Here is a 27054-nt window from a genome sequence, read left to right on the forward strand (position 1 = left end):
ATATTTTGAATATTAACAATATATATATATATATATATATATAAATATATTAAGAATATTTTGGTCCCTGCAACTTGTTAAGTGAACTGAAATTTTTCTATTCAACAATTGTTATGACATAACCGAAATTTTTTTTTCTCAGAACGAAGAAAGGAGGAATAAAATTTAAACCATATCTGACCAATTCAAAATCATGGGACGTATTACTTGGTTTTTAACTTAAGTGAGTCCAAAACAAAGTTGGCCATGAATGGAAGACTCGCACATTTTCTTCTTCTATATTCACTCTTCAGGTTGAAGCGCAATGAAATATATTTCAGAGATAAACAACTAACTTTTATTTATTTGAATAAACTTCTCTGTGCTTTTTATGTTAACACCGACTAACTTGAATCAACTGTATAACTGTGTTTGTTGTCAGGCAGCAAAATGTAGCAAAGAATCAATAAATGCAATTTCTTTTGTTTTATTTACAAACGCTCTGACTGAAAATACTTTTATAGTATATAGTTCTATAAAAGTACTAAAAGTAAATTTGCATTATTTACACAAAAATGTTCATCATCGTTGCGTTATGCGGTTCATTAAAGAAGCGATTACATAATAAATTGAATGCAAGTAATGTTACAACAAATCAAATAACATCTATGTTCTACACCCATTCATTAACGTATGTTTGTAAACAATCTGTCAAAAGAGCTTCCCATGAAATCTAGCACTGTTCGTCTGTGTTCTCCCCTTCAGTTTGTGCTAAAGCGTATTTGTAACGCGTCATAATCTGCTGCCAAGAGTAATAATTGTTTCTCCACCTGTAGATGAGGCTGCCCAAGTCTGCAATAGACAGTATTGTATGATCAATTAGGATGTTAAAATTCCTCCAAATGGTCATTGCAATCGCATCAACACATTTACTGAAGTCCGGTCGATCGAGAAATGTCTTGCACCTCACTCACCTTTGTATAAGTTGTCAGCACAGAAGCACGCCCGGCATCCAAGTCTCTCCGCGCATCTCCTCTGATCATAGTTGGTGCACATGTCTGGATAATCTGCTGGACATCCTGGGAGATACCCCGTATAGATACCGTTCTTTTCACTACATGCGTAAAAATCTTAGATTCAGCTTTTATCTTTCTGGTAATGCAGTCGATGTAATAACACGTGAAAGAATTTGACTGAACATCAGCGACCACCAGATATTTGCCACCTACCTGTAAGCCCGGAATCTTGGAAGCCAGTCGGTTATGATTTGGTATTTCCATTGTACATAGTCACAGACCCACGCCTTTCTCTGACCACAAGCGCTGGTCGAATGATACAACTGGTAGCAGTCAGGTGGAGATACTGGTGGAGATACTGGTGAAGATACTGGTGGAGATACTGGTGGAGATACTGGTGTTGATACAGGTGGAGATATTGATGGAGATATTGGTGGAGATACTGGTGTTGATACTGGTGGAGATACTGGTGGAGATACTGGTGTTGATACTGGTGGAGATACTGGTGTTGATACTGGTGGAGATACTGGTGTTGATACTGGTGGAGATACTGGTGGAGATACTGGTGGAGATACTGGTGTTGATACTGGTGGAGATACTGGTGGAGATACTGGTGTTGATACAGGTGGAGATACTGGTGGAGATACTGGTGGAGATACTGGTGTTGATACTGGTGGAGATACTGGTAGAGATACTGGTGGAGATACTGGTGTTGATACTGGTGGAGATACTGGCGTTGATACTAATTCACAAACCATACACATTTATTGATACAAAACGTCAAGTATAATACATTTGCGTTTTAATCCTATTTCTACGCGCATTTTGATAGCATTTGTTTCATTTCTAAATTCTTTAACTGATCTTACCATTCTGGGTGGGTGAAGGTCTTGGAGTGAGCTTGCTTGCAGTACATCTGGTGCTATTGCAAGTAATAAAAGTGCAATTAAGAAAACTTTCATCACTGAGATTGAACAATTCACGAGATCGATCGCAGTTGTAATAGTTCACTTCATCGAGTAGAACACATTCTCCTACCTCCAAGAAAACTGTGACAAAACAGCAAATGTTTATAAAATTAAGTAAAATGTAAATAAATTTCTAATACTTTTTGTTTGCGAAAATATTTTCAATAATCAAGTTGAAATGAGACAGATCGCAAAAGAACATCCCTGCCTGGTTTAGAGGGTTCGCTGTTGTTGATAAAACCAGTCAGGCCGCATAGTTGCTTGGGCTTGCATGCACGCACCGTGAGATTGCCTTCGTAAAACCTTGACTTATCAGCACTGAATGCATTGTAGCCTTGATGGCAGTTTAATGGACTTTCTACTTCTGTAAAAAGGTTTATAAGTTGAATATGAATTCTTTGAACTTTTATTAATAAGCAATCACTAAAAGGTTAAGAAATATTTGCGTTGAATTGCGATTCGCGATTATAAACTTGAGTCAAAGATTTTCATTTTTCACCTTCACATTCTAGAGCTTTGTGACTTGGTTGAGTTTCGATGAACAATTTAATTCCGTTCTCAATGATCTCACCGAAACCGGATGCAATCGGTTGAAGGACGTCGCTAATTCTGTCCAAGTCACAACGGTAATTGGCGGCATCGAGAAGTCGTGCGTCAAAAATCTTGAAAGCCCTGCATAGTCATGAATAGATGTAATATTTTTGCAAGACAAGGACATAATGGAAATGTTTAAAACCTTGTTTTATCATGTTATTGCTTTCTTACCTTTTTGCTGCCGAAACATAATCCTATACGAGTTAAAATAATTTTACAATATCTTTAATGTTGAACTTTACAGTTATATATTTTATATCTATACATGTTTCTTTGGTGTAGTAAAGTATAACCCACGCGCATATATCCGCGTAATTAGTTGCTTTTTGCGTTTCTTCAACCACTTCTTGGCCCCATTTAAATAGATCTTTGAGTGTGGTGTCGTCACAAACATCATCAAACAAGGCCAGGATTTGACCCGGATCAGTTAAAACAAATTCACAGATGTCTCTGGTGTAAGGTTCGAAGTCTATTGTAGTCTCCTCACGAATGTGCGCTGTGAGAATTCGCCGATCGAGAAAGGTGTCAAAAATATTTTCTAAAACCTGCAAAGCGACATAAATAAATTCGAATCGCTAATTTCCATGTTGATGTAGATACAAATTATTAAAACGTTAACGCTTTATTATAGGAAAGTATATGCTAAATTTTTATATAAAGATTAACAAAATCATTTGGAAGTATTAAATGTTCAATGTTTCCTTTAAAACGATGAGAGATTTATCAAAGACAATGTTTAACACGTAGCACATTTAAATTTCTTAGGATTTTGCAACTTTTTTCTTCCAAATGCGAATAGATTGGTTTTCTTGTTGTATGCAATAGCAAATATTGTTACGACGATTGCCATTGGTGTTTGATGGCGATATCAATTATTGATGTTACCTGGACAATCTCTGTTAAACGTGGATGCGCTTCCAATACAGATGGACAGGCTGGTTGAAGACAATTATGAAAAACCGAATAGAGGCAACGATCTAAACGACTTAGATCACTGCTGTCAATGTCCGTTCTGTAGATAAATGTCATTAAATTTGTGGGGACACAAAATATTCAGATCACTGAGTTTTTTTTTAGAAATTTTAATTTCATAACTTTGCCGTTTATTTTACCTTCTGCAAATATCAGATTTGTTTAATGAGTTTCCAAATGTTTCGTTAATACAATTTGTGACTAAGTTCCAGGCAGTTTTCTTCGAACAACCAGGCAGCAATGGAAAATCTGAGCACATCAAGTTGATGTAAAAAACATATCTTAAAAGTCTTAATAAATTTCACCGAACATTAATTCAAAGTTTGCATTAATCTAGTTAACATATAGAACGATGAAACAAACAGAAGCATGTAAATTAAAAAGCTAAACAGGTACCACCAGGTTCCATTGAAGGGCACGGGTCTGGGTCTCGGTACAAATCGCCGGAGTCACATGCCCCTGAATAACCAAAACAAGATCGAAATCTGCAATATCCAACATCACCAGGCAACGATTCTTTTTCGTTTCGAAGACTCGCACAATTCTGCTCCGAAGATAATTCATACCAAGGAACGCAACGTGATTGTTGGACAAAGAATGTTTCTTAATGTAGAAAATAGTCAATTACTGTATAGAAGTTTTGATTTTAACGATTCTTATATTTTATATGTTCACCATTATTCTAGCGGTATCATGTACTATGTAAATTATACTCACCATCATTGGTGTGGTTTAGATATTGAAAAGTTCCGCAAAAGTCACCAGTTTGGCAACTGCTCCATGCAACCAAATTGTCAGAGATTTTTATGGTTCGGTTTTCACTGAAAACTCGATCTCCCAATTGACAATACGCTGGGAAGTAAATATCTACAAAAAAGATACAACAAAGATTATTAGAAGTTTTTTAGGTATTTTTTAAATAAAAGTCACATGCAAATTTCTTATTCAAAATAGTTTTTAAGTCAGTGCGTAAATGTCATCAAAAATTATCTTTTGACAAAGAATTACTTGAATGTATATCATTCAAAATCCAAGAATTGCAATCTGTTCTGTGGTCGCATTCATGATATTCACATTTATACATTAACGAATTTTCTGAATTTTGCTTCAAAAATCCACAGCCATGATATTTTGTCTCGTTCCTAGATAAGCATCGACCTGACTGCACGAAAACTGAAACGAGATTCAAAGTTAAAATAGAATTTTTGACCATAGACACCTTAAATAGATGGCCTGATGATGAATGACCTTCAGATGAGCTTGTAGAAGGTTAAAAGTATGAAAAAGTAATTCCTCACCCGTCAAAACCCCCCAATAGACACCAGAATGAAGGTTTTACCATGTATTTGACACAAATTATGATGGGACCCAAGTTCCAGAGCATAGAGGATACCAGTCCTTCTATTTAAGGTGTCTGTGTTTTTGACTAAAAAGTACGAGACGTTTTAAAATTTTTAAAATGACAAACGAGTGATTGCTAAGCCATATAGTTACGATTACTTCAATCAATGCAGATAGACTTATTTAAAAGCAATTTTTATACATTGCTAAACTTAAAAAAACTTATTGTTTGTTAAATTATCCTGTTTAAATGACTGATATAATTCACCTGTATCGTCATCAGTTTTATTGAAGTACAAATAACTGCCGCAAACAGAATCATTTCCACCACAGTTTTTAGATGTAATATCATCTGAAATTTGCACGCTAAGGTTTTTGCCAGAAGATATTCTGGTACCAACGAAGCAGCTCATGTCAGAGGCGTCTAAAGTCGAAAAAGAAAATCGAGCATCAAAACAGTAGCTAAGATGAAAACCTTTACATCTCATTTAATGACGAACATGATAACAAGAATTTTGTATCACTCCAAAATATTTCAAACTGCAACTGAAAAACAATTTTTTTCAAGAAAATAGTTTTGCAAAAGTTTAAACAAGTTATGAACGTCGCCTGCTCTTGTTCATTGATCCTGGTCCAAACTTCCATATTTGGGCAACAAGATATAAAAATCATACAATTTGTGTTTATCGGAACAGACAGATCAGACATAAACAACTAAATATCGTTCTCTTTCCATGGGAATTCTACAAAGACAAGTTTGATTCCAGGCTCAAGCGATGATGAAATATCGCTGAATATTTGCAGACACTTTCCTCAATCAGAAAACAAATTAAAAGATTTCTGATACCACGATCACATTGTCACTTGATTTTAAAAACGGCATCACTCAATTCGTGGAGTAACGCTTCATGATGCAAGTTAATAATATATATTCAACAACCTTACGTTAATCGTTCAAGTTTTCAAGTTTATCGTTATATACGTTATTATAATGTATTCAGCATTATATATTTTCAAATCTATCCTAAGATTATAGAAGAATGTTTATTAATATTTGTTTTACAGGACGTTTATATTACTACGTTTGCGTGTGCGAAACATTTTTGATTATGCATTTACGCCCCGCACTTTGTTTACAATTCGTAACTTTATGATTTTTATGTATTTGTGCAATTATTTTGTACGTCACTTCTCGTGACCTTACTCTTGTGCTCAATCTGACGATGTTTTGTAATTAAAACTCTGATTGCTTTATCGCGACGTGACCTAAATTGATTCTCTTTTTTTTGTTGTTTGTTTTGTAACCCAAGTTTTGCAGCGTGAGTTTTGTTGCATTTGAGTCTTAAAAAAGCAAGTGGGCTGCTGTTGTGTTGGGGCCCAGCTTTTATAAACTATGCCCTTGCTTGATTGCTTTTCATGATGTTTGCTGTGTCTGTGGAAGGGGCGGTATTTTACGCTAATTGTACTTTGCTTTTAAGTTGAAATCTTTAAGTTTTTATTCATCTATGAGCTGTATTGGCGCTTGCCCTTACGTACGCATGACGACGGAGAACACGCATGTTTGCCGATTAAGCTTTTTCGCAAAAAGCAAATTGTATTTCAGCATTAAACTGTTGAACGTAAAATCAATTTCACGAACCTGGCAAACTCCATTTGTTCGTGACAGATATGTTGGAAACAAGTATTACCGGTTACCACCACAAACATCACACAAACACATCAAAAGATACTCACCTACGACGGCAACAGTCGTCATTTTCCCCCAAACAACCAACATTAGCACTAAGATTACTTTTAACATACTGAAAATGATTTGGTATTCTCGCCTAAAAATATCAAGATATTTTAATTTGCAAAAATCTCGGTTTACTAAAGATCCGCAGTAAAATGTGCTAGCTTTAATACTGAGTATTATCATCAACTAACTATTAAACCTGTCACACTTACGCCAAAAAACCTTCCTACGACTACAAAGTGCTCCGCAACGTGCCAAGATTGTGGTAGCAACACCGGTTTAAATACGCGACGGTACAACCGAGTAATTTGTTCAGAAGCTCATAGAAAAAGGCTGATTTAGAGTCACAGCAAAAATAGCTATGACGCGTTGTGCGAAAAAGGTTGTTTCGTTCAAAGAAAAAAGTTGCTAAACATCTTGGTAATTGAAGTAACTTTGTAGAAGAAAGTTAGGAAATAGAATTGAAGTTATAAAATTAGTGGTTTGGCCGATGTATGCAAATGGTTGCAATATGCATGCGGCCCTTGAACTGAAACAAGTTGCTAGATTGTTTCTATCAGTCTGTTTCAGATTTGGTATTCTACTGGCTATTTACAACGAAAAGGATGTGGTGAATTTACACCTTAAAAAGCTTGAGTAATCATGGTTTTATTAACTGATCTCAGGAATTAACCTCTCATTTGTGGTACCAATAAGAGTTGTAGCGACAAGCGGGGCGCTACATATGATATTTCGTAACTGGCATTGTAATCAAGGTCATTTTGAAGCAGTTGGTAGCTAGGTTAGAACGAGGTTGTGATCTGTACACGCCACTGCTTTACGCGTGTGGCAAAAAGTGTTGGAGTTATACAGATTAGTGTATTTTTCCCAGACACACAATTTCACATTTTAAGTTATTTAATACGCGCAATAAAGTAGTTCATAGTGGTTTGAACACCATTAAGAGAGCATCTGTCGTTGAAGGTATAAAGTTGCATGTAATGACCAAATCTTAGGATATGATTGATTAAAATCAGCGCATCTAAACACGTCAGAGTCTTTGGCTCATTAACCACCATGACACGCTAGGACGCACAATGCACTGACTGATGCGCCAATGTCGTTGAAACCAACGCGTCAGTGGCATACAGAACCACATAATTTTTGCATCGTTTGTGAGCTTCAAAAAGAGACATGCGAACGTGCGATGACGTATTTAGAATTGCTTTGAGAGGTCAGCCAAAGTTTTTAAATGCTCGGTTTAAAATTCCCATATTTTCTCTTCCGCCCGCCAAAAGTGCATAAAGCGCAAAAAGTTTCGGTGTTTATACGGTTCAAACATCGCTTCAAAGCGCCTTGAAATAAAATGCATTTTCACATTTTATATACGTGTAATTGCTGTCAATTTAATTATGTACAATTTTGAGACACCGTATAAGACAATCTCGTCAGGTGATAAACACAATCGTTTTGAAATGCCGTATACCAGCCAGTATGTTTCCCATTGTGTTATAGTTGATAATTAGTCTTTAATAACGAGATGCAATAACCGAAAAATTTAAAAGCGTAAAAGGGCCGATGACCCAAAAAATTTGGGTTTCTGAGTAGACCATGGCCTAATGCTCCCCCTTAGTACGCTGGCATGTATGGAGATCGAATTAGAGATAGACCATTTTACCTTGACTGGATAGCGCTTCTCAGACACTTAGAAAATTTTACGTCTCAATATACTGCTGTATAAAGCTTAAGCACCAACTTAGTCGCTCGTGTATGTTTGTTAGTCAAAGCGCATAAAAGAGTGGCGTGTACGCTGTTACCACTTTTGGCTGGTTAAGTATATTTCCGATAGCAGGGAGCATTCAGCAGCCTATTTGTGTCATGTTCCATAAATTTATGTCACTTTTTGTCGTATATTTGCGTTTTTTGTCGAGGACAGTCACATACAAGCGGGAGCAAACCAGGCTGATTGTTCATTGCGTTTAGCTATTTCTTTTATATAAATACATTCTCATATGCATTCACGAAACGTTGATTGAAATTGAATTCATGAAAGCAAAACTGGGTAAGATGTAGAATACAGAAGCTTTGAGGCTGACGCTGACGCTTATTTTGCGTCATTATTGCTGCCAGTTCTTCAATAATCCTCAGTTCCTCTTTCCTGCGAACCTGACCTTTAGTCAACCGTGACGACAACACTCACAGCGTCACCGTCTATTATACCAGCGTCAATCAAGTCAGGTGAATGACACTCGGTAAATTTTATTTTACGTTGTTCTACAAAAGAATCGATTCTTCGGGTTGAATGAACGTGAACTGTTTTGCCAAAGGTTTGTTTCCTCAGTCTTCTTTTTTTTAGCATCGGGAACCACATTCACAGACAAAGGATCGTTTATCTTAGATTTTGCTTTTACCAGACCAGATACGAGCAACACAAATTAGTCCGTGAGGTTAATTTCTAACTTTATCGTTTATTTGTATTAGCTAAGGTGTCTTTATAATTTAGCTCAAATTTTGTCAATTCAATCAGTTTATTTAGTTTGTAGATGAGCATACACCACATTGTTTACATGATGCTGAAAATTATAGCCATGTTGTTGCTGTCCGCATGCAGGATGACAACTGTCAATGGAGGTGAGTTCTCTCTATGAATGTGCAACTTTTTATTATCTGAGATTGTGTTAATTCGGTTCAAACCTGCTTTTGATTTTAAACAAGTTTTTCGCGAGATTGTAAAATGGATCGGTTGCGTCGAGAACGAGAGTCACAAGTTTTAAGTTTTCTCATTAACTCGATCTCACTCTCAAGTTTACTCGGTCGTTAACTTTTTGCGCAATATGAAGTAAATAAATATGAATATGAATAATATGAACTAAATATGATTTATATTGTTGAATTATATGAATGTGTGCTCGCGATGCAAACCTCAACCGGAGTTAAATCGTTTTCTACTGCGGTTCGACTCCCTGGTTTCTATGCATTTGTTGTGCCAGTTATGGAATTTAAGCCTACAGTATATGTGGTGCTCATAGTGTATCACATTCAATCTTTCTTTTGTTCAATTTAAGGAATTGTTTGCGCCAGTGCTCTACATACGATACAACTTACTGGTTTATTTTCCTGAAACAAAAATTTCACAATTTATGTTTGTCAAATGCTTTCATTTAATTCGTCCAACTAAATGCATAAAAGCGAGAACATATACTTTGAATGTAGCCTGCATTAGATTATAGACCAAGCATTGTAAAGACAAAGGCTTTTCCTTCCTATGAAAACTTCTTTGTTTATTTTTATTATGACGTCATACTTTCAGGCTTGGTAAGGATAGTCACGAAATCATGTACGTCATCGAAAGCTCCGGTTCTTACCAGGAATATCAGCAATTATGAAAATATCAATCAAGTCAGCAATAAGTTTTGTCTTTTGGGACATTTTGTTTTCATCGTAAAATATCACAAAAATTTAGAAAACCGCGAGTTTTTCTAAACGACGTTCCACGTTCCACGTTCACGCCCGACTTGAAGCAAAAACGTCGACAGTTTTAAGGTTTTTGATCTTTTTTCCGGGTTCATGGATCGTTGACGTTTTCGCCAAAATAGCGAATAAAAGAGAACTTGTGTCAAACGCAGCGTGAAGACAACTAGAGTTTGTTGGTAACCACCATTTAACCAGGTCAACTATTTTCGAACGCATGTTAACGCATACCACTTTCGAATGCACACAAACCTGTGTTATTTATTACCATGTTTCCACAACCCTACAAAAATGCAAAATATTTGAAAATAACATCTAAAAAAGTCAGAAATCAGCATCGAAAATAATTCTGACCTTAGAATTTGGGAACATTTTCCATTGAACGAGTGAATGAAAGTTTTCGTTGTCATAACTATCGTAAAATGACGCAAAGGTCATTTTGCAAGGTCCACAATCTAACACATTGTAGCTTTTGCTCAAACAAAAATCACAAGCAACAAACATCAATCGGTCTAAAATCGATTTGTCGATGTTAAGTGTCGGTGTTTTTATAAACTAGATGCCACTGGCCTGTACTGTCATGTTGGAGAGACGATTGTTTCAGCGATGAACATCACCGTGGAAGCTTCGAATGAAATGGTTTCTGAAAGCTGCGGAGGAACTGACTTCGTTTGCGGCAGTTATTTGTACTTTAACAAAACTCGTAACGATACAGGTAAACTGAAATTGTTTAGATAGAATATTATTCTCGACGAAAGGGATAATTTATTTTGTTTGTAAACCTATATACCCTTTCCGCATGGTGAGTGAATATAAATAATATAGGCAAGTTTTATACGAAGTATCTTAACTTTGATTAATAGTATAAGATATTTTAGTAAAAGGATTGACTTTCGTTTCAGTTTTCGTTCTGTCAGGACGCTGCATAAGCAGGAACGAGACAAAATATCAGGGCTGTGGGTTTTTGCAACAGAATACTGCAAACTCATGGATTTACGGTTGCGAATATTATCAATGCGAACACAGCAACAACTGCAACTCTGGCCTTCTGGAAAATTATTCATGTAACATTTTTTCTATAAATGTGGTATATACAGTTGAAGCGTGAACATGCATGAATAAGTAGTGAACGTAAAAGAATTAATCACGCCAACTTTTTCCGGGCTATGAATTTCTCTTATTTTGGCCAGATTTATACTTTCCTGCCTATTGTTCTTTGGGAAATCGAGTTTTTAACGAAAACAAAACTCTTCAAATATCCAATAATTTATCGGAATCTTATCTGAATAAATGCCAAATCGGTGATGTTTGTGGAACCTTCCAGTACTTCAACCACACCGACAGTGGTGAGTATGTAGGATATACGCTGATAATGTTTAACTGTTTCAGATGCAAAATTGCAAGTTTGAAACTAACTTTTGTTTATTTTTGCTTTCAGGAACATTTTTCGTCCAACAGGCTCAATGTATACCTGGGCACAGGATACCTTATGAGTGGAATTGTGCGAGTTTACGCGAAGAAGATGTATCCTCATCCGGTGAAGTTGGTTACTGCAAATTCCAATCTTGTGTTGGCGAATCAGTGCAATGCAATAACTTTGATCTCGACTTTGGTCGACGCACGTGCTTGTCTCTGGAAACAGACGGTAAATTACTTATGGATTAGCTCGTTACGAAATCGTATGCAGTGATCAGATAACAACTACAGGCTGACAAATACCGCTTTGCGTCATTAAAAACTTTGCATCCATTTTCTCTTTGTTTTGACTTAACTTCACTAGATTTTCCGCTACTTCCTGGCTGCACTGCTGCGACGGCTTGGAACTCTGTTGTGAACTGTTTTAAAGTGGAGTTTGGAGACGCATTAAACAGCTCTGATATTTGCAGGTAATGAGATTGATTAAGTTTAAGTTATGATGCTTTTCAATTGCCAGCAATTGTTAGCAGCTTATCTACATAAGTTTTCATTCAGATTAATGCCAGATAGCCGGGATTTTAATGACTTAGAAAGGTGCATTGGTCGTTCTATGAGCGAATGCATTCTTCCCGCCTGTCCTTCAGTACTCGGTACACATCCGCGGTTAACCGAACTTTTCCGGGTAAATTTTTACAAGAAAAAACATATCAACAGTTAAATACATATAGTTTCAGACATAGCTCTGTTTTTTTAAAAAATGCCGAACTGGAACATGCATGCAATAAACCTTTATCTTTCCAAAGTTTTTTGTAAATTTTTTTTAAATATTATTTTCTATGAAATAAACTTATGTTGCTATGAAGGTTTTAGAAATTATTTCCGATCCATTTCATTTTTCCTGGTCGGAATTTACGGAAAACATCCTTCAAGAGACCACAATAGACATCAAACCTTACACCAGAGAAATCTGTGAATTTTTTTTAACTGATGTGGATCAAATTCTGATCTTATTTGATGATATTTGTGACGACACAATTATAGATGACCTTATAAAATGGGGTGTAGAAGTGATTGCTTCGATCCAAAATGCTACGAATTACCCGGATATACGCCAGTAAGTGGGACGAAACACTGAATAAGTGTTGCAAAAGTACTTTTGAATAAAATATTCTTCCAAAAACTTTATTTTTTCCAAACGTAGGGCTTTCGAAATGTTCGACACACAACTTCAAAATGCGACAAAAACGCGATGCAGCTTGGACAGAATCAGCGAAGTCTTTGAACCAATTTTACCTGGGTTTAGTTACTCCATTGAAAACCTAATTACACTGTTCATTGAAGCTGAACCGGCTTTCGGAGTCTTGATGAATGAATGTAAATTAATAGCACAGTGTTAAAAATCAAGTGATTTTTAAATGAAAAATTTTGTAACGGTTTAAGGCGAATACAAAAACAAATTTCGTTTGAATTAGCATCAACACCAGTATCTCCATCAGTATCAACACCAGTGTCTCCATCAATATCTCCATCAATATCTCCATCAATATCTCCATCAATGTCTCCAACAATGTCTCCAACAATGTCTCCAACAATGTCTCCATCAATGTCTCTTCCAGTATCTCCACCTGACTGCTACCAGTTCTATCATTCCACCAGTGCATGTGGTCAGAGAAAGGCGTGGATGTGTGACTATGTACAATGGAAATACCAAATCATAACCGACTGGCTTCCAAGATTCCGGGCTTACAGGTAAGTCTAAAATTTGAATCTAAAAAATTTGTTTTCTTCAGAGATTTTATTGTTACGTTTTTGCTTTGTGTTCACATGTTTGTTGATACAGTTTGTACTTTTAGCGAAAGCAACCAAATCGCTACCGAAGATGTTCCGCTTTGCCCGCCAATCCACTCTGGTACGTGCATCAATGACGATCAGATCCAATGCATTGAGAAAAGTGGATGCCAACTGTGCTTCTGTGCTGATAACTTGTACAAAGGTGAGATCACTACAACAAGTTAAAGATATTTAAAATTTGAACTGTGGTGAATTAGAGATGAATTTTGCAAACTTTTTTGTTTAAACATCTACAATCTCGTCTTATAGATTTGGCCAACTTAAGCCAAATGTGGAGAGACGATTACGACACCTGGCAGCAAATAATGAGTCGTTACAAATATGCTTTGGATATGTATGATGCTGGAAACAGCCAGCAGTGTTGAACACATTTCTGAACTTGTATATTATGTAACCGTATTATACTCGCGTTAAGTGTAATATATTTGTCTTCTGTAATGACTACAGGGTCATATTCGATCATAAATTATTATCAAACAAACAGTTGAGATCAGATGAAAATACATAAAACCTACTAAGGACAATGATTATGTTAACACTGTTGTGTGGCAATTTGCTTTCAGCTACAGCTTCAATATTTGCCACAGACGCAGCTGAACCATATATAATATAATCAATTTCTTCAATCACCACAATATCCTCTGGTCTTCATTATCTTAAAACTATGAGAATGTTTATTGAATGCGCATTCTTATCGTGTATTTGTGTGTCGTGTTTTGCGTAAAAAGTTATGCCTTCCATTATTATAAATAACAATGGATGCATTATATCACTTCTAGATGTAGCACAATATATCTCTATTTGAAAATAAAATTGTGATTATTGATGTCGGAACAAATGTTTAAATGAAAAGCACAGAGATAGATTTTTTCCATGTCTTTTCTGGTGAGGAAAGTAAAGTAAAGTGTTCGACAATTTTAAACAAAAGCTTAATAAATATTCGATAAAAACCAAGAGCCTACGTTTCTAACACACATGCGATTTTTGTCTGAATTAGCTAACATTTACTTAATATTTACTTAATAATTTATTCCTCAAAACTATTGTGGTATTTAGTCTGTGTCGCTGCTCAGAGACATCTAGCGACCATTAAGTTGAACGAATTATATTTTCATAGAGATTCCATCAACACTTTTCTGTTTTAATCAGAAATTCTGCAGGTAATTTTGGTGCTTTGCCATCGCGCGCATATCGCATAAGAAACCTATTAGCTGTACAATACAATAATAAGAAGAACAAGAAATCTCATTTTCTTGCTGATAAAATATTTTTGACAAAAAAATAACAATAAAAAGATTGACTTATACGTTTTAACGAGAGTTTTTACGGTGACCTTTTATGCAAAGACTCGAATATATGCTTCAAGTTTATGCGTAAAGGATGGCATGTAACCTGTTACCACTTTTGGCTGGTTATAACTATATTTCTTCTATATGCCAGTACCGACAACTTGACATCAGTTTTAGTTTCATATTTCTTTCATATTTGCGTTTTTGTCGATAAAATTTAGAGTACAGAAGCTTAGAGGAATAACAAATGTGGTATTACACATTTATATATTGGTTTTGTGAGGGTAATGTGTATAAACTTGGTTGCCTGCAGTAGTTGAGTGATTTTTTGATGGAAATGTTTCTGTTATTTTGCGGCATTTTCCTGCCAGTTCTTCAATATCCCTCTGTTCCTCTTTCCAGCAAACGTGACGTACTGTGTAGTCAATCGAGACAACGGGAAATACTCTCCTTAATTATATTGTTGACAAAGATTCACATGACTTACCTTTTGCTGATCCGCGGTGTCTTCCACTCTCTTTTAAACAATTTTAATTTTTAAAACTTGAACTGTCTGTATGCTCGGTCGAACATCAATTTTTTTAATTGGGCGTGTTTAGAATTTTTACACCAATATTGAGTCCACTATCTGGGCGTAGAGGTCTTTCTGTAAAATGCGTTTCTGTCTACAACCTCTCAGCTTAAAAACAGTTTTGTAAAGTCTGATATTTTACAGTGATGTTTTAGTTGTTGATGGTTTAGTAAAATTGTCAGATTTGAAAAAACAAAGTCAATGACAGAGTTGATGAAAACTTAAAAAATTGTTCTTGAAACTGCCGATGACATCTCAGTTGTGATCTAACTTGTGTGGTTGGAAATGTTTTGGCGTATTTCTATTGGCTACTCGCAGCAGTATTTAAGAAAAACGGTTTTTATAATTATTTGCTCAACTTCGGTGGAAATATATTTTTGTTTGTTGCAACAAAATTTTTTTTTTTTCATATTTGAATTTCTATCTTTCAACTTTCAACCAATTTTCAATCTTTTCAATCAACTTGTTCTAGTCAACAGTCCTCTAGGTACAACATATTGTACTGTACTTATAAGGCAATCGTAGAAACAAGACAAGAGAATAATCATAAAAGAAGTGGTAACGAATATCTTGATCAATGGCGATATGGCGAATTTAAAAAAGCATCTTTTTCAAGTAAATATTTGCTAAAAGAATCGAATGACACTTTGATCAACAGGTTTCTCTGTTTTCTCAATGCTCTCTAAATTTTACTAGAAACTATTTGTGCACGTCTTTTGACGAGATTGCGAAGAAAAGCGAATAGGTAGAAGTGATTCAGCTGTTACTGGTGTTTTCTGTTCACTGTCCAGGTTTCACCCGTATAATACATATTGTCGCCTCCAACCAGAACAAAAGTATATAATCGCAATATAGTAGGAAGTTATACTGCAGTAAACATTGAATAACGCAATTCCAAATATCTATTGTAGTGTAATATAATTATAGGTAACCAATAAATGAATGTTTTTTTACAGTGTGCAAACCTGAATCTTATTTGTAATTCTTGTGAATTCTTGTGAATTGTGATGAATTGACTATACCCATATAGCTCGTCAAAACAAAATGGTGGCTTTTTACAAAAAAAAGAAATTGTGTTTCCTTGTTACTTGCGTAATGGTCGTGGCAATGACGAGCGTTTGTAATCTGAGAAGCAGAAATAACAGAGAGAAGAGAAGTGAAGTTGAAAAAGAGCAGGAAATAAAGGAAACTATAAAAAGTAAGAAGAGCGAAGTATTTAAAAGACTGCTTTTAAGGATTATTTCAATACGAACGGAATACTTAGAACTTGGACAGCTCATGGCTTGGAATACAAACCCATCATTATAATTTATACTTACAGAGTAAATGCAGTTTATGCAAAATATCGCCGACTAATATTTATTGCAAACTTCTCCAGTTCACTGCACCCCTTCTTATGAGGACACTTTTGGCAGTAGATCACTTGAAATCCAGGAAAGGTGCAAGAACCGATCTCAAAAAGTTGGAAGTATTCTCTCAAATACATTCAAGTACAACGATGACCTCAAAGTAGTCATGTGTGAAGTACCTAAGGTAGTTCTTCGCGATCTCTATAAACATGAGCTTTTTCGTGAAGAAAAATCACGACATAAATTTTAACTTTGACGTGTTCAAATAAATAACTTTCTGTAAATAATTGAGAGATTCTTTTACATATCTACAACTTGTCCGAATCAAGATGATCAAAACTTGGGCGTTTCATTCAACACAAGACCACGCATTAGACATTACTTTTTTACCACACTTTATATTACACAGGTGGCAAGCACAACTTGGCAAATATTATTACTCCGTCTTGGTGGATTCCAAGCAAATATCACAAAAGAGTTTCTTAAGAAATGGGCCTATTCGAAAATTCCAAACAAGCAATTTAAGCAGTAAGAATGCTATTTTAATAGGATTTGTACAAATTTGAAAGAGTTTAATGAATAAAAATTACTTTACCACTCTGCTATTTCGTGTTAGACTGAAAAATCCGATTAGTTACTTTAACAAAAAGCATTAAACGAGTCTATAAATTTTTCTGTATCCGATACAGTTTTTCTCGTTTATTTCTTTTAAAGATTGCAAAATCAAACAGAAGCACTTTTTCGTATGACCAACTATACAACTTTCTTTCTAACCCGACATCCCTTCGAGAGACTTGTGTCCGCTTACTTTGATAAGTTGTCAAATCGAAGCTCGTATCAGTTTTACAAAAATGAGGTTGGGAAGAGGATTGCAAAATCTCAAGCAAATGAGCATCTGCATGGACTGCATTCCAGGTACCGTAAAGTTTGGTGAAGTAGCTATGTGAGAATTAAATATACTGTAACACAAAGCTAATTGTAAGAATCTACACGTCTCCATTCATTGCTGCGTTCGTAAACACTTTGAAAACTGTGCAGTATAGATCCTGTCACAATCTCACGAGTTGACTTGGAAAAACGTGAAGATTTTAACAATTTGACAACCCAACAAAAGCGGGAAGTGATCGAATATATTCGTGTCATGAAATCTGGTGAAATTTCCTTTCCTCAATTTGTCAAGTGAGTTCTCGAAACTTTTTTGCACTATGAAATGTGCCTCATATATCCACAGAGAATTTATGGCCACCACCAACCATGAAGATTTGAATGCAACTATGCAATTGTCCAACTATGCCATGGTATACCATCAAAAGAGAGAATTTTTGTAGAGTAAAATTTTGAACTTCTACTTTTTCAGGTTTTTGGTTCAACAAAAGCTGAAAAATAGGGCAGGCGACATGGATATCCACTGGCGACCGCAAGTACAACTCTGTAAACCTTGTGCGTTCAACTATAATTTCATTCTTCGCTTTGAGAACATCACCTATGAGTCCAACAAACTACTAGACTACATTCAGAAACAAAATCCCAGTCTAACTTCGCATAAGATAACTTTTCCCGGAAAGGATCGACCGTTCGTTAAAAACGAAGAAACCACTCAACTATTTAAACAGATTTCCGAAAATGATGTTCAAGCTTTGAGAGAAATTTATGCGGACGACTTCTTTATTCTAAATCATGACCCATATTTATATGGTTGGGTTTAGTTGTATTTCTGGTTTGTTCGGCGTTATTCTCTTTGAAAGTCGACATCGCATGATTTTAGACTTGTTTGGCCGCCGATTGTAACTAATAATTATAACCAATATATTGTCCGCTAGTTTGTGCATTACCGAGCTGTGCCTGTGGTTTTTATCTTGGATATTTTTAGTTTTTTTAAGGTTTTTATACTCACGGCTCGAGTTGCATTTTGTGTATCACATATGGACTTTTTCGTTTGCGTCTTTTCTCCCGGAAGCGAAAAGCGTCGTTCGCTTTTAGAGGAAATGTAATTTTTAGGATTGCTTGAATGATGCACAGTGTGAGATACGTTTCTACGCAATTAATTTTTTTAACCGCACATTTAAATTGGAGAGTAATGTAAGATTTTGCAGTTTTGTATCTATACAATTTCTACACTGGTAGATTTCATGATTTAAACATTCCATTGCGGACTAATAGATTACATATTGATAGATCATATTATATTACATAGTCTGATAAATAATTGTGTATTTACGCGATAGAGATACGGCTACTCTTGTTTTAAAGTTGAAATATAGTCGCTATTTATGTTTTTATTGTTGTAGTTTGTTGTATGCCAATTACTTATAACTCTGTTATTGTATTACCTTTTACGATGTTGCTATTACACTTATTGTATGATTTTTTTAGTTTTAGCCCGTAGATATTTTACTGTAATTTTTACGTCAGTAGAAAATCTTTTTACCAAACTCAGAAATATTGGTTAAGAAGTCCAAAACATTTTGTACCCAAACGATATCATTTAGTTTGTGAAACTACAGACAAAATACTATATATATTATATAGTCTAATAGAAAACGGTTAAATTTATACCTCGTTGCGTGATAACACATTTCAATCAATCAAACAAAATTCTCTTTCCAAAGATCTTTGTCGTAATTTGAAGCATGTTTTTCGATGCAATGTCGCTTTGCTACAGCATGAGTTTTGTAATAAAATTGCTTTTAAGTTATTATAAGTTATTGCTATTTGGCGACTTCAACATCGCAGAAACTTTGGCAATGTGATGTAACTCGACCATTTCTTTGGTTCCCTTAACCAACTTTTTTGCAGCGTATTTAGGGTCAATCAGAGTTAGCAGTTTCTCCTCATGCTTGGCTTAGCTTTTTTTATTTAAAAAAATTCGTCACCGTTAGAGTTAGTTATTAAGAGCTAAGGGCTAATTGACAAAAATTCATTTCAAACACGAACATTTAAAACAATCAACAAATTTCATTTACTTCGACTAAATTCAAGTTAAAATAAACTTGTACAATGCGAAAAATTTCCCGCATGTAAGAATGTGAAGTCGGTACATTGTTTTATTTTGGCAAACATTCGCCGACAATCTTAGAGCGTGGTTGTGCGGTTTTACTGGACAAAATATTACCTCAAGTTTTCTTAAAGTGAACAGAATAATAATCGCCATTGGATTGTTCCCGTAACTGAACAAACAGAAAAAAGCAAATGGTGGTTTTACAAAAAGTAGCATTTAATTGCACAATTTTAACGAAGCATGGTCAATCTGTCTTTCTTTTCAATTCAACCAACCATGAAGGATGACAGCTGGCCCGGATAACTTTGGTTCCTGAAACGTGCTCTGTAATCTCAAAATATTTTGTCAGGGGTACCAAAACCTTTGGTCTGCTATCAAGGCTACAATGCGTTCAGTGCCGACAAGTCAACTTTCTACGAAGGCAATCTGACAGCTCAACTGTGCAAACCTGATCAAAACTGCGGATTCACCACCTATCTCAATACCAGCGACCCCCTGTACCCTGGTAACACGTTCTTTACCAATTATTAAAGCTATTATACACTAAGTTAGTTTGAAACTATTCACAATATAAATTCCTATAGTTGCTACTCATATCTGTCCAACGCATAGATTCTACACAAGCGATTGGTGACTGACTATTTTAAGCGTTTGGTGTTTCTAAATTGACCTGGAACATGTAACAATATTTCTTTAACATTGATCAGGGAAAAAGTTAAAACGCTGAACATTTTCAACAAACTTAGCTTATGTTTCATTGACACAGTTTACGTGGAATCGGGATTCTGTATTGAAGAAGCTGCACAGAACTCCCTTAACTGTTCGAAAGCGGCCCTGTAGCTATGATTGCAAAATCGATTTCTGCAATAGTAGCACATGCAATGAAAACTTGATCACTCCCATTCCTACGTCTTGTTCAAACAGTTCCGACGGTAAGTGGCATATCAAGAATTACAAAAAGTTACGTTAAGTTTAGTTAAGTTGATCGCCGGCAACACAAGACCCACAGCAAATCTGTGATCAGGTCTTTCATTAATTGATATCCAGTTGTTCCCATCCTGTACCCTTAGGCAGAGCCTGGATGGCGTGTTTGGTTGTCTTGGCACTTACGTCGGTGGATACCCTTACCAGGATCAAGGCCAGTGCAGGTAGAAAGGAACAATTTGTGGTTTCTTTCTTTATTTAAACATATTCTATTATAAACTCATTTGCGAATAATTTTCCTCTAAATTTATATGAAGTTTCTACTAAGCAACCTTAAAACGACTTGACCGGAAATTATACCGTATGACGTATGTTGTAACAAGAAATCTGCAATAGTTACAACGTCAATGACACCATAGCATGTTTAATCGGCAAAGTGCAGGAATGTTTGGCTGAAGGTTGTCCGACGGTTCTTGACGCAATCCCTGACGTAACACAATCATACGAGATCAGTAGAATGCATTTCTATTACGTTAAACTTGAATGCTTTATGATGAAACAGAGGCCGAACCTGGTTTTGATAAACCTCATCAGCGAGAGCTGCTATGTAGGCTACTGGTCACCTAGCGCCCATATAGCCTTCAGTGCGACATCTGTTTCATCTTTTTAGTAAAAAAACACAGCGGAGTCCAACGTCAAATTTTTCAGATAAAACGCAGATTCAATGAAGCACATTCTATATTTAAAAAAATTCATGTTTTATTCCCGATACAGACGGTCATATGCATTGCCTCTCGAATCCAGTCGTTAGAAAGCGGACTGAGAATGCTACTAGCTGGTGAAGGCTTAACTGAGTTGATATACGGCCTTCTCTGCCGTTCACCAGACACAACCTTTGTTCCATCCAACTTACAGAACCGGTTGAGTCTATTGGAACAACTTGACTTGGCCGATTTTTACAACCCTGTTTGCGACCAAGACGTTTTGCCAAATTTAATTAAGTATGCTGTAAGTACTGTGTACAGCATGCTTTGAACATGTGAGTACATCACGTAGGCTGCACTATATTACCTCGGTGTTATCAAAAATGGATATCTGAAAGCCTTGACGTCGACTTTATACACGTTTCAAACATTTCATACATTTTATACATTTACTGCAGCTGGCTGCGGATGCTAAACTTAATAGTGTAGCGCAAAATATTTTCTTAATCAATCCTCGGCGTCTTAACAACGTCATCAACCATTGTGCAAATGTGCAAAACAGCCAAAACTATAGTTTCCTTACAAATTGTATGCTATACAGCCGGAAGCTTTGAGAAGACTTGGACAACTAGATAATTCTAGTTGTCTAATTAGACTAATTAGAGCGAAATGCCGGTAATCTAGTTCTAATCTAATTTGTGAAATGCTTCTTTGCTCTAATTTTAATTCTAATCTAATTTCTGGTTTTCCTGAAAATACGACTTTGTCCGCATCGTTTTCCAGCAAGTTATACAAGAATATCCCTCGCGCAGGGAAAACCAGTGCCAAGCCGCCATCGCATTGCTTACACCGTACAGTCATAGTAGTTATTGTGACGAATACTATAGTCACAGTGACATAGTAGCTTGTAGTCAGCTACGATATAATGCAGGCTGGCAACGCGGCAATGAATGGAGAGTAGGCCTACCGGTACCGGTACCTATAATAATCTCATCCTGCGAAAGACCTTGTAGTTTCGACAACAACCAGAACAGCAGCTCGTCCGACTCCGAAGAAAAAGAGATGGTTAACACAGGCTTGTTCTCTTTCATGCCGTCAACTACATCAAGAAAAATATTTTGAAAGCCCTGCATAGTCATGAATAGATTTAATATTTTTGCAAGACACAAATAAAATGGAAATAATTGAAACCTTGTTTTATCATGTTATTGTTTTCTGATCTTTTCGTTACCTAAACATAATGATATACGATTGAAAATTATTTTACAATATCTTTCATCATGATCATTACAGTTATATATTTTATGTCTCTATATGTTTCTTTGGTGTAGTAAAGTATAACCCACGCGCATATATCCGTGTAATTGGTCGCTTTTTGCGTTTCTTCAACCACTTCTTGGCCCCATTTAATGAGATCTTTGAGTGTGGTGTCGTCACAAACATCATCAAACAAAACAAGGATTTGATCCGGATCAGTTAAAACAAATTCACAGATATCTCTGGTGTAAGGTTCTAAGTCTAGTTTAGTCTCCTGACGAATGAGAGCTGTGACATTTGACCAAATGTACAAAAGGTCGTTAAACGCCTGTTCTAAAACCTGCAAAGTGACATAAATATAACTCAAATCGGAAAACTCCCATGTTATGATTTAGACACAAATTAAATTATATATCAAAATGTTAACGCCATATATTATGAAACCGTGTGCTAAATTTTTATCTAAAAATTGACAAAATCATTTGGAAATATCAAATTTTCAATACACATTTGTTTTATAACGATGAGGGATTCCTCAAATGCAATGTTTAACACGTAGCACATTTAACTTTCTTAGGATTTTTTTACTTTTTTTTTCAAGTGCGATTAGATTGATTTTCTTGTTGTATACAATAGCAATTACCGTATACTGTTACGACGATTACCAAAGATATTTGTTGTTTTTCACAGGAAACAGTAAAAAAGAAACTTCAATCAAAACAATTGTAATCAGACTACATTTTATTGCAATATCAATTAATTATTTATTATAATTTAGTTACGACAGCTACTATTGGTATTGTTTTCATAGGAAACAGCGAACAAGAAACTTAAATGAAAACAATTGTAATCAATTTATATTTGATGAAAATATCAATTATCGCTATTACCTGGACAATCTCTGTTAAACGTGGATGTGCTTCCAATACAGATGGACAGGCTGGTTGAAGACAACTATGAAAAGCCAAATGGACGCAAGTACTTAAACGTCTTAGATCCCTGCTGTCAATGTCTGTTCTGTAGATAAATTTCATTAAATTTGTGGACACAAAATATTCAGATCATTGAGTTTTTTTTAGATATATTAATTTTATAATTTTTGCCGTTTATTTTACCTTCTGCAAATATCAGATTTGTTTAATGAGTTCCCAAATGTTTCGTTAATACAATTTGTGACTAAGTTCCAGGCGGTTTTCATCGAACAACCAGGCAGCAATGGAAAATCTGAGCACATCAAGTTGATGTAAAAAACATATCTTAAACGTCTTGATAAATTTCGCCGGAAATTAATTTAAAGTTTGCATTAATCTAGTTAACATATAGAACGATGAAACAAACAGAAGCGCGTAAATTAAAAAGCTAAACAGGTACCACCAGGCTCCAGTGAGGGGCAAGGGTCTGGGTCTACGACGAAATCGACGAGGTTACATGCCCCTGAAACACCGAAACAAGATCGAAATCTGCAATATCCAACATCACCAGGCAACGATTCCTTTTCGTTGCGAAGACTCGCACAATTCTGCTCAGAAGATAATTCAGACCAAGGGATGCAACGTGATTGTTGGACGAAGAATGTTTCTTAATGTAGAAAATAGTCAATTACTGTATAGAAGTTGTGTTTTTAACGCTTCTTATACTTTATATGTGTAACATGATTCTCTGGCGGTATCAAATCAAAATAATTTTATCTGTGTACATTATACTCACCATCATTGGTGTGGTTTAGATATTGAAACGTTCCACAAAAGTCACCAGTTTGGCAACTGATCCGATCAACAAAATTGTCAGAGTATTTTATGGTTCTGTTTTCACTGAAAACCCGATCTCCCAAATAGCAGGACGCTGGGAAGTAATAATCTACCACAAGATACAAAAAGTATTATAAGAAGTTTTTTAGGTATTTTCTAAATAAAAGTCACATGCAATTTTCTTATTCAATATAGTTTTTAAGTCAGTGCGTTAATGTCATCAAATAATATCTTTTGATAAAGAATTACTTGAATGTATATCATTCAAAATCCTTCGATTGCAATTTGTTCCGGAGTCGCATTCATAATATTCACATTTATACATTAATGACTTTTCTGTATTTTGTATCAAAAATCCACAGCCATGATATTTTGTCTCGTTTCTAGATATGCATCGTCCTGACTGCACGAAAACTGAAACGAGATTCAAAATTAAAATAGAATTTTTGACATTAGACACTTTAAATAGATGGCCTGATGATGAATGACCTGTATGATAAAAGTATGAAAAAGTAATTCCCTTCACAACCCCCCAAGAGACACCAGAATGAAGGTTTTACCATGTATTTGACACAAATTATGATGGGACCCAAGTTCCAACTTGGGACCCAAGTTCCAGACATCGAGCATAGAGGATACCAGTCCTTCTATTTAAGGTGTCTATGTTTTTGACTGAAAAGTACGACACGTTTTAAAAATTATACAATGACAAACGAGTGGTTGCTAAGCCATATAGTTACGATTACTTCAATCAATGCAGATAGACTTATTTATAAGCAATTTTTATACATTGCTTAACTTAAAAAACTTATTGTTTGTTAAATTATCCTGTTTAAATGACTGATAAAATTCACCTGTATCGTCATCAGTTTTATTGAAGTACAAATAACTGCCACAAACAAATTCACTTCCACCACAGCTTTTAGATGCAAGATCATCTGAAATTTGCATACTAAGGTTTTTGCCAGAAGATATTCTGGTACCAACGAAGCAGTTCATGTCAGAGGCGTCTAAAGTCGAAAAATAAAATCGAGCATCAAAACAGTAGCTAAGATGAAAACCTTTACATCCAATTTTATGACGTACATGATAACACGATTTTTTTATCACTTCGAAATATTTCCAACTGTTACAGAAAAACTATTTTGCTCAAGAAAATAGTTTTGCAAAAGTTTGAACGAATTATGAACGACGTCTGCTCTTGTTCATTGATCCTGGTCCCAACTTCCATATTTGGGCAACAAGATATAAAAGTCATAAAATTTGTGTTTATCGGAGCAGGTAGATCAGACATAAACAACTAAATATCGTTCTCTGTCCATGGGGATTCTACAAAGACAAGTTTGATTCCAGGTTCAAGTGATGATGAAATATCGCTGAATATTTGCAGACACTTTCCCCAATCAGAGGACAAATTAAAAGATTTCTGATACCACAATCACATTGTCACTTGATTTTAAAAACGGCATCACTACATTCGTGGAGTATCTCTTCATGATACAAATTAATCATTATTATACAACCTTGCATCGATTGTTCAATTTTCCAAGTTTATCGTTAAAAACGTTGTTGCAATGTACTCAGCATTATTTATTTTCAAATCTGTTCTCAGATTATAGAAGAATGTTTATTAATATTTGTTTTGATTGGTAATATTTATATATTACTAACATATTGTTATTATTATTAATATTAATGTATTATTAACATTTATATACTATTACATTTGTGTATACGAAACAATTTTGAATATTTATTTATTATTATTGATTGTGTACGTCACTTCTCGTGACGTTATTCTTGTTCTGAATCGGACGACGTTTTGTAATTAAACCTCCGATTGTTTTATAGAACTCGCCGTAAATTGATTCCCTTTTTTGTTGTTTGTTTTTTAACCCAAATTTTGCAGCGTGAGTTGGGTTGCGTTTGGGTCTTAAAAAAGCAACTGGGCTGCTGTTGTGTTGGGTTCCAGCTTTTATAAACTATGCCCTTGCGTGATTGCTTTTCATGATGTTTGCTGTGTCTGTGGAAGGGGCGGTATTTTACGCTAGTTGTTCTTTGCTTTTAAGTTGAAATCTTTAAGTTTTTATTCATCTATGAGTTGTACTAGCGCTTGCCCTTACGTATGACGACGGAGAACACGCATGTTTGCCGATTAGGCTTTTTCGCAAAAAGAAAATTGTATTTCAGCCTTAAACCGTTGAACGTAAAATCAATTTCACGAACCTGGCAAACTCCATTTGTTCGTGACAGATAAGTTGGAAACAAGTATTACAAGTTACAACCACAAACATCACACAAACACATCAAAAGATACTCACCTACGACGGCAACAGACGTCATTTCCCCCCAAACAACCAGCATCACCACAAAGACTATTTTTAACATAATGAAATTGATTTGGTATTCTCGTCTAAAAACATTAAGCTATTTTGATTTGCAAAAATGTTGGTTTACTAAAGACTCGCAGTAAAATGTGCTAACTTTAATACTGAGTATTACCGTCAACTAACTTTTAAACCTCTCACACTTACGCCAAAAAACCTTCCTACGACTACAAAGTGCTCCGCAATGTGCCAAGATTGTGGTAGCAACGCCGGTTTAAATACGCTACAGTACAACCGAGTAATTTGTTCAGAAGCTCATAGAAAAAGGCTGATTTAGAGTCACAGCAAAAATAGCTATGACGCGTTGTGCGAAAAAGGTTGTTTCGTTCCAAGAAAAAAGTTGCTAAACATCTTGGACAACTTTGTAGAAGAAAGTTAGGAAATAGAATTGAAGTTATAAAATTAGTGGTTTGGTCGATGTATGCAAATGGTTTGCAATTTGCATGCGGCCCTTGAACTGAAACAAGTTGCTAGATTGTCTCTATCAGTCTGTTTCAGATTTGGT

The 27054-nt window shown here is 35.4% G+C and overlaps 3 protein-coding genes across 4 annotated transcripts; 2 read left to right on the forward strand and 1 right to left on the reverse strand.

The window, feature by feature from the left end:
- Positions 1-450: 450 nt before the first annotated feature.
- LOC143445465 (uncharacterized) lies at positions 451-26579 on the reverse strand. 2 transcript variants are annotated; one of them, XM_076944581.1, is made up of 14 exons: positions 26484-26579; positions 25017-25172; positions 24412-24576; positions 24122-24271; positions 23786-23992; positions 23530-23638; positions 23305-23431; positions 22504-22754; positions 2463-2635; positions 2172-2327; positions 1865-2044; positions 1209-1737; positions 954-1093; positions 451-831 (listed from the first exon to the last, which is right to left on the reverse strand). In XM_076944581.1, the coding sequence occupies exons 1-14, from the start codon at positions 26548-26550 to the stop codon at positions 713-715; spliced, it is 2529 nt and encodes an 842-aa protein (XP_076800696.1). In that variant the 5' UTR covers positions 26551-26579; the 3' UTR covers positions 451-712. The 2 variants fall into 2 exon arrangements, with proteins under 2 accessions (XP_076800696.1, XP_076800698.1); XM_076944583.1 differs by lacking the exons at positions 22504-22754; positions 23305-23431; positions 23530-23638; ... (3 more) ...; positions 25017-25172; positions 26484-26579 and adding exons at positions 2855-3102; positions 3443-3569; positions 3670-3778; ... (3 more) ...; positions 5139-5294; positions 6605-6692.
- Positions 8766-14144, forward strand: LOC143445468 (uncharacterized). Its single transcript, XM_076944586.1, has 14 exons — positions 8766-8822; positions 8941-9031; positions 9128-9215; positions 10615-10770; positions 10958-11119; positions 11246-11401; positions 11494-11700; positions 11836-11941; positions 12027-12153; positions 12335-12585; positions 12673-12845; positions 12944-13220; positions 13325-13464; positions 13572-14144. Exons 3-14 carry the CDS (start codon positions 9128-9130, stop codon positions 13685-13687), a joined length of 1959 nt encoding a protein of 652 aa, XP_076800701.1. The 5' UTR covers positions 8766-8822; positions 8941-9031; the 3' UTR covers positions 13688-14144.
- LOC143446097 (carbohydrate sulfotransferase 8-like) lies at positions 15883-19220 on the forward strand. Its single transcript, XM_076945586.1, has 6 exons — positions 15883-16380; positions 16561-16715; positions 16941-17059; positions 17246-17446; positions 17570-17710; positions 17889-19220. Exons 1-6 carry the CDS (start codon positions 16227-16229, stop codon positions 18235-18237), a joined length of 1119 nt encoding a protein of 372 aa, XP_076801701.1. The 5' UTR covers positions 15883-16226; the 3' UTR covers positions 18238-19220.
- Positions 26580-27054: the final 475 nt, after the last annotated feature.

This window comes from Clavelina lepadiformis, chromosome 2 (assembly GCF_947623445.1).
Source record: "Clavelina lepadiformis chromosome 2, kaClaLepa1.1, whole genome shotgun sequence".
NCBI classification, from domain to species: Eukaryota; Metazoa; Chordata; class Ascidiacea; order Aplousobranchia; family Clavelinidae; genus Clavelina; species Clavelina lepadiformis.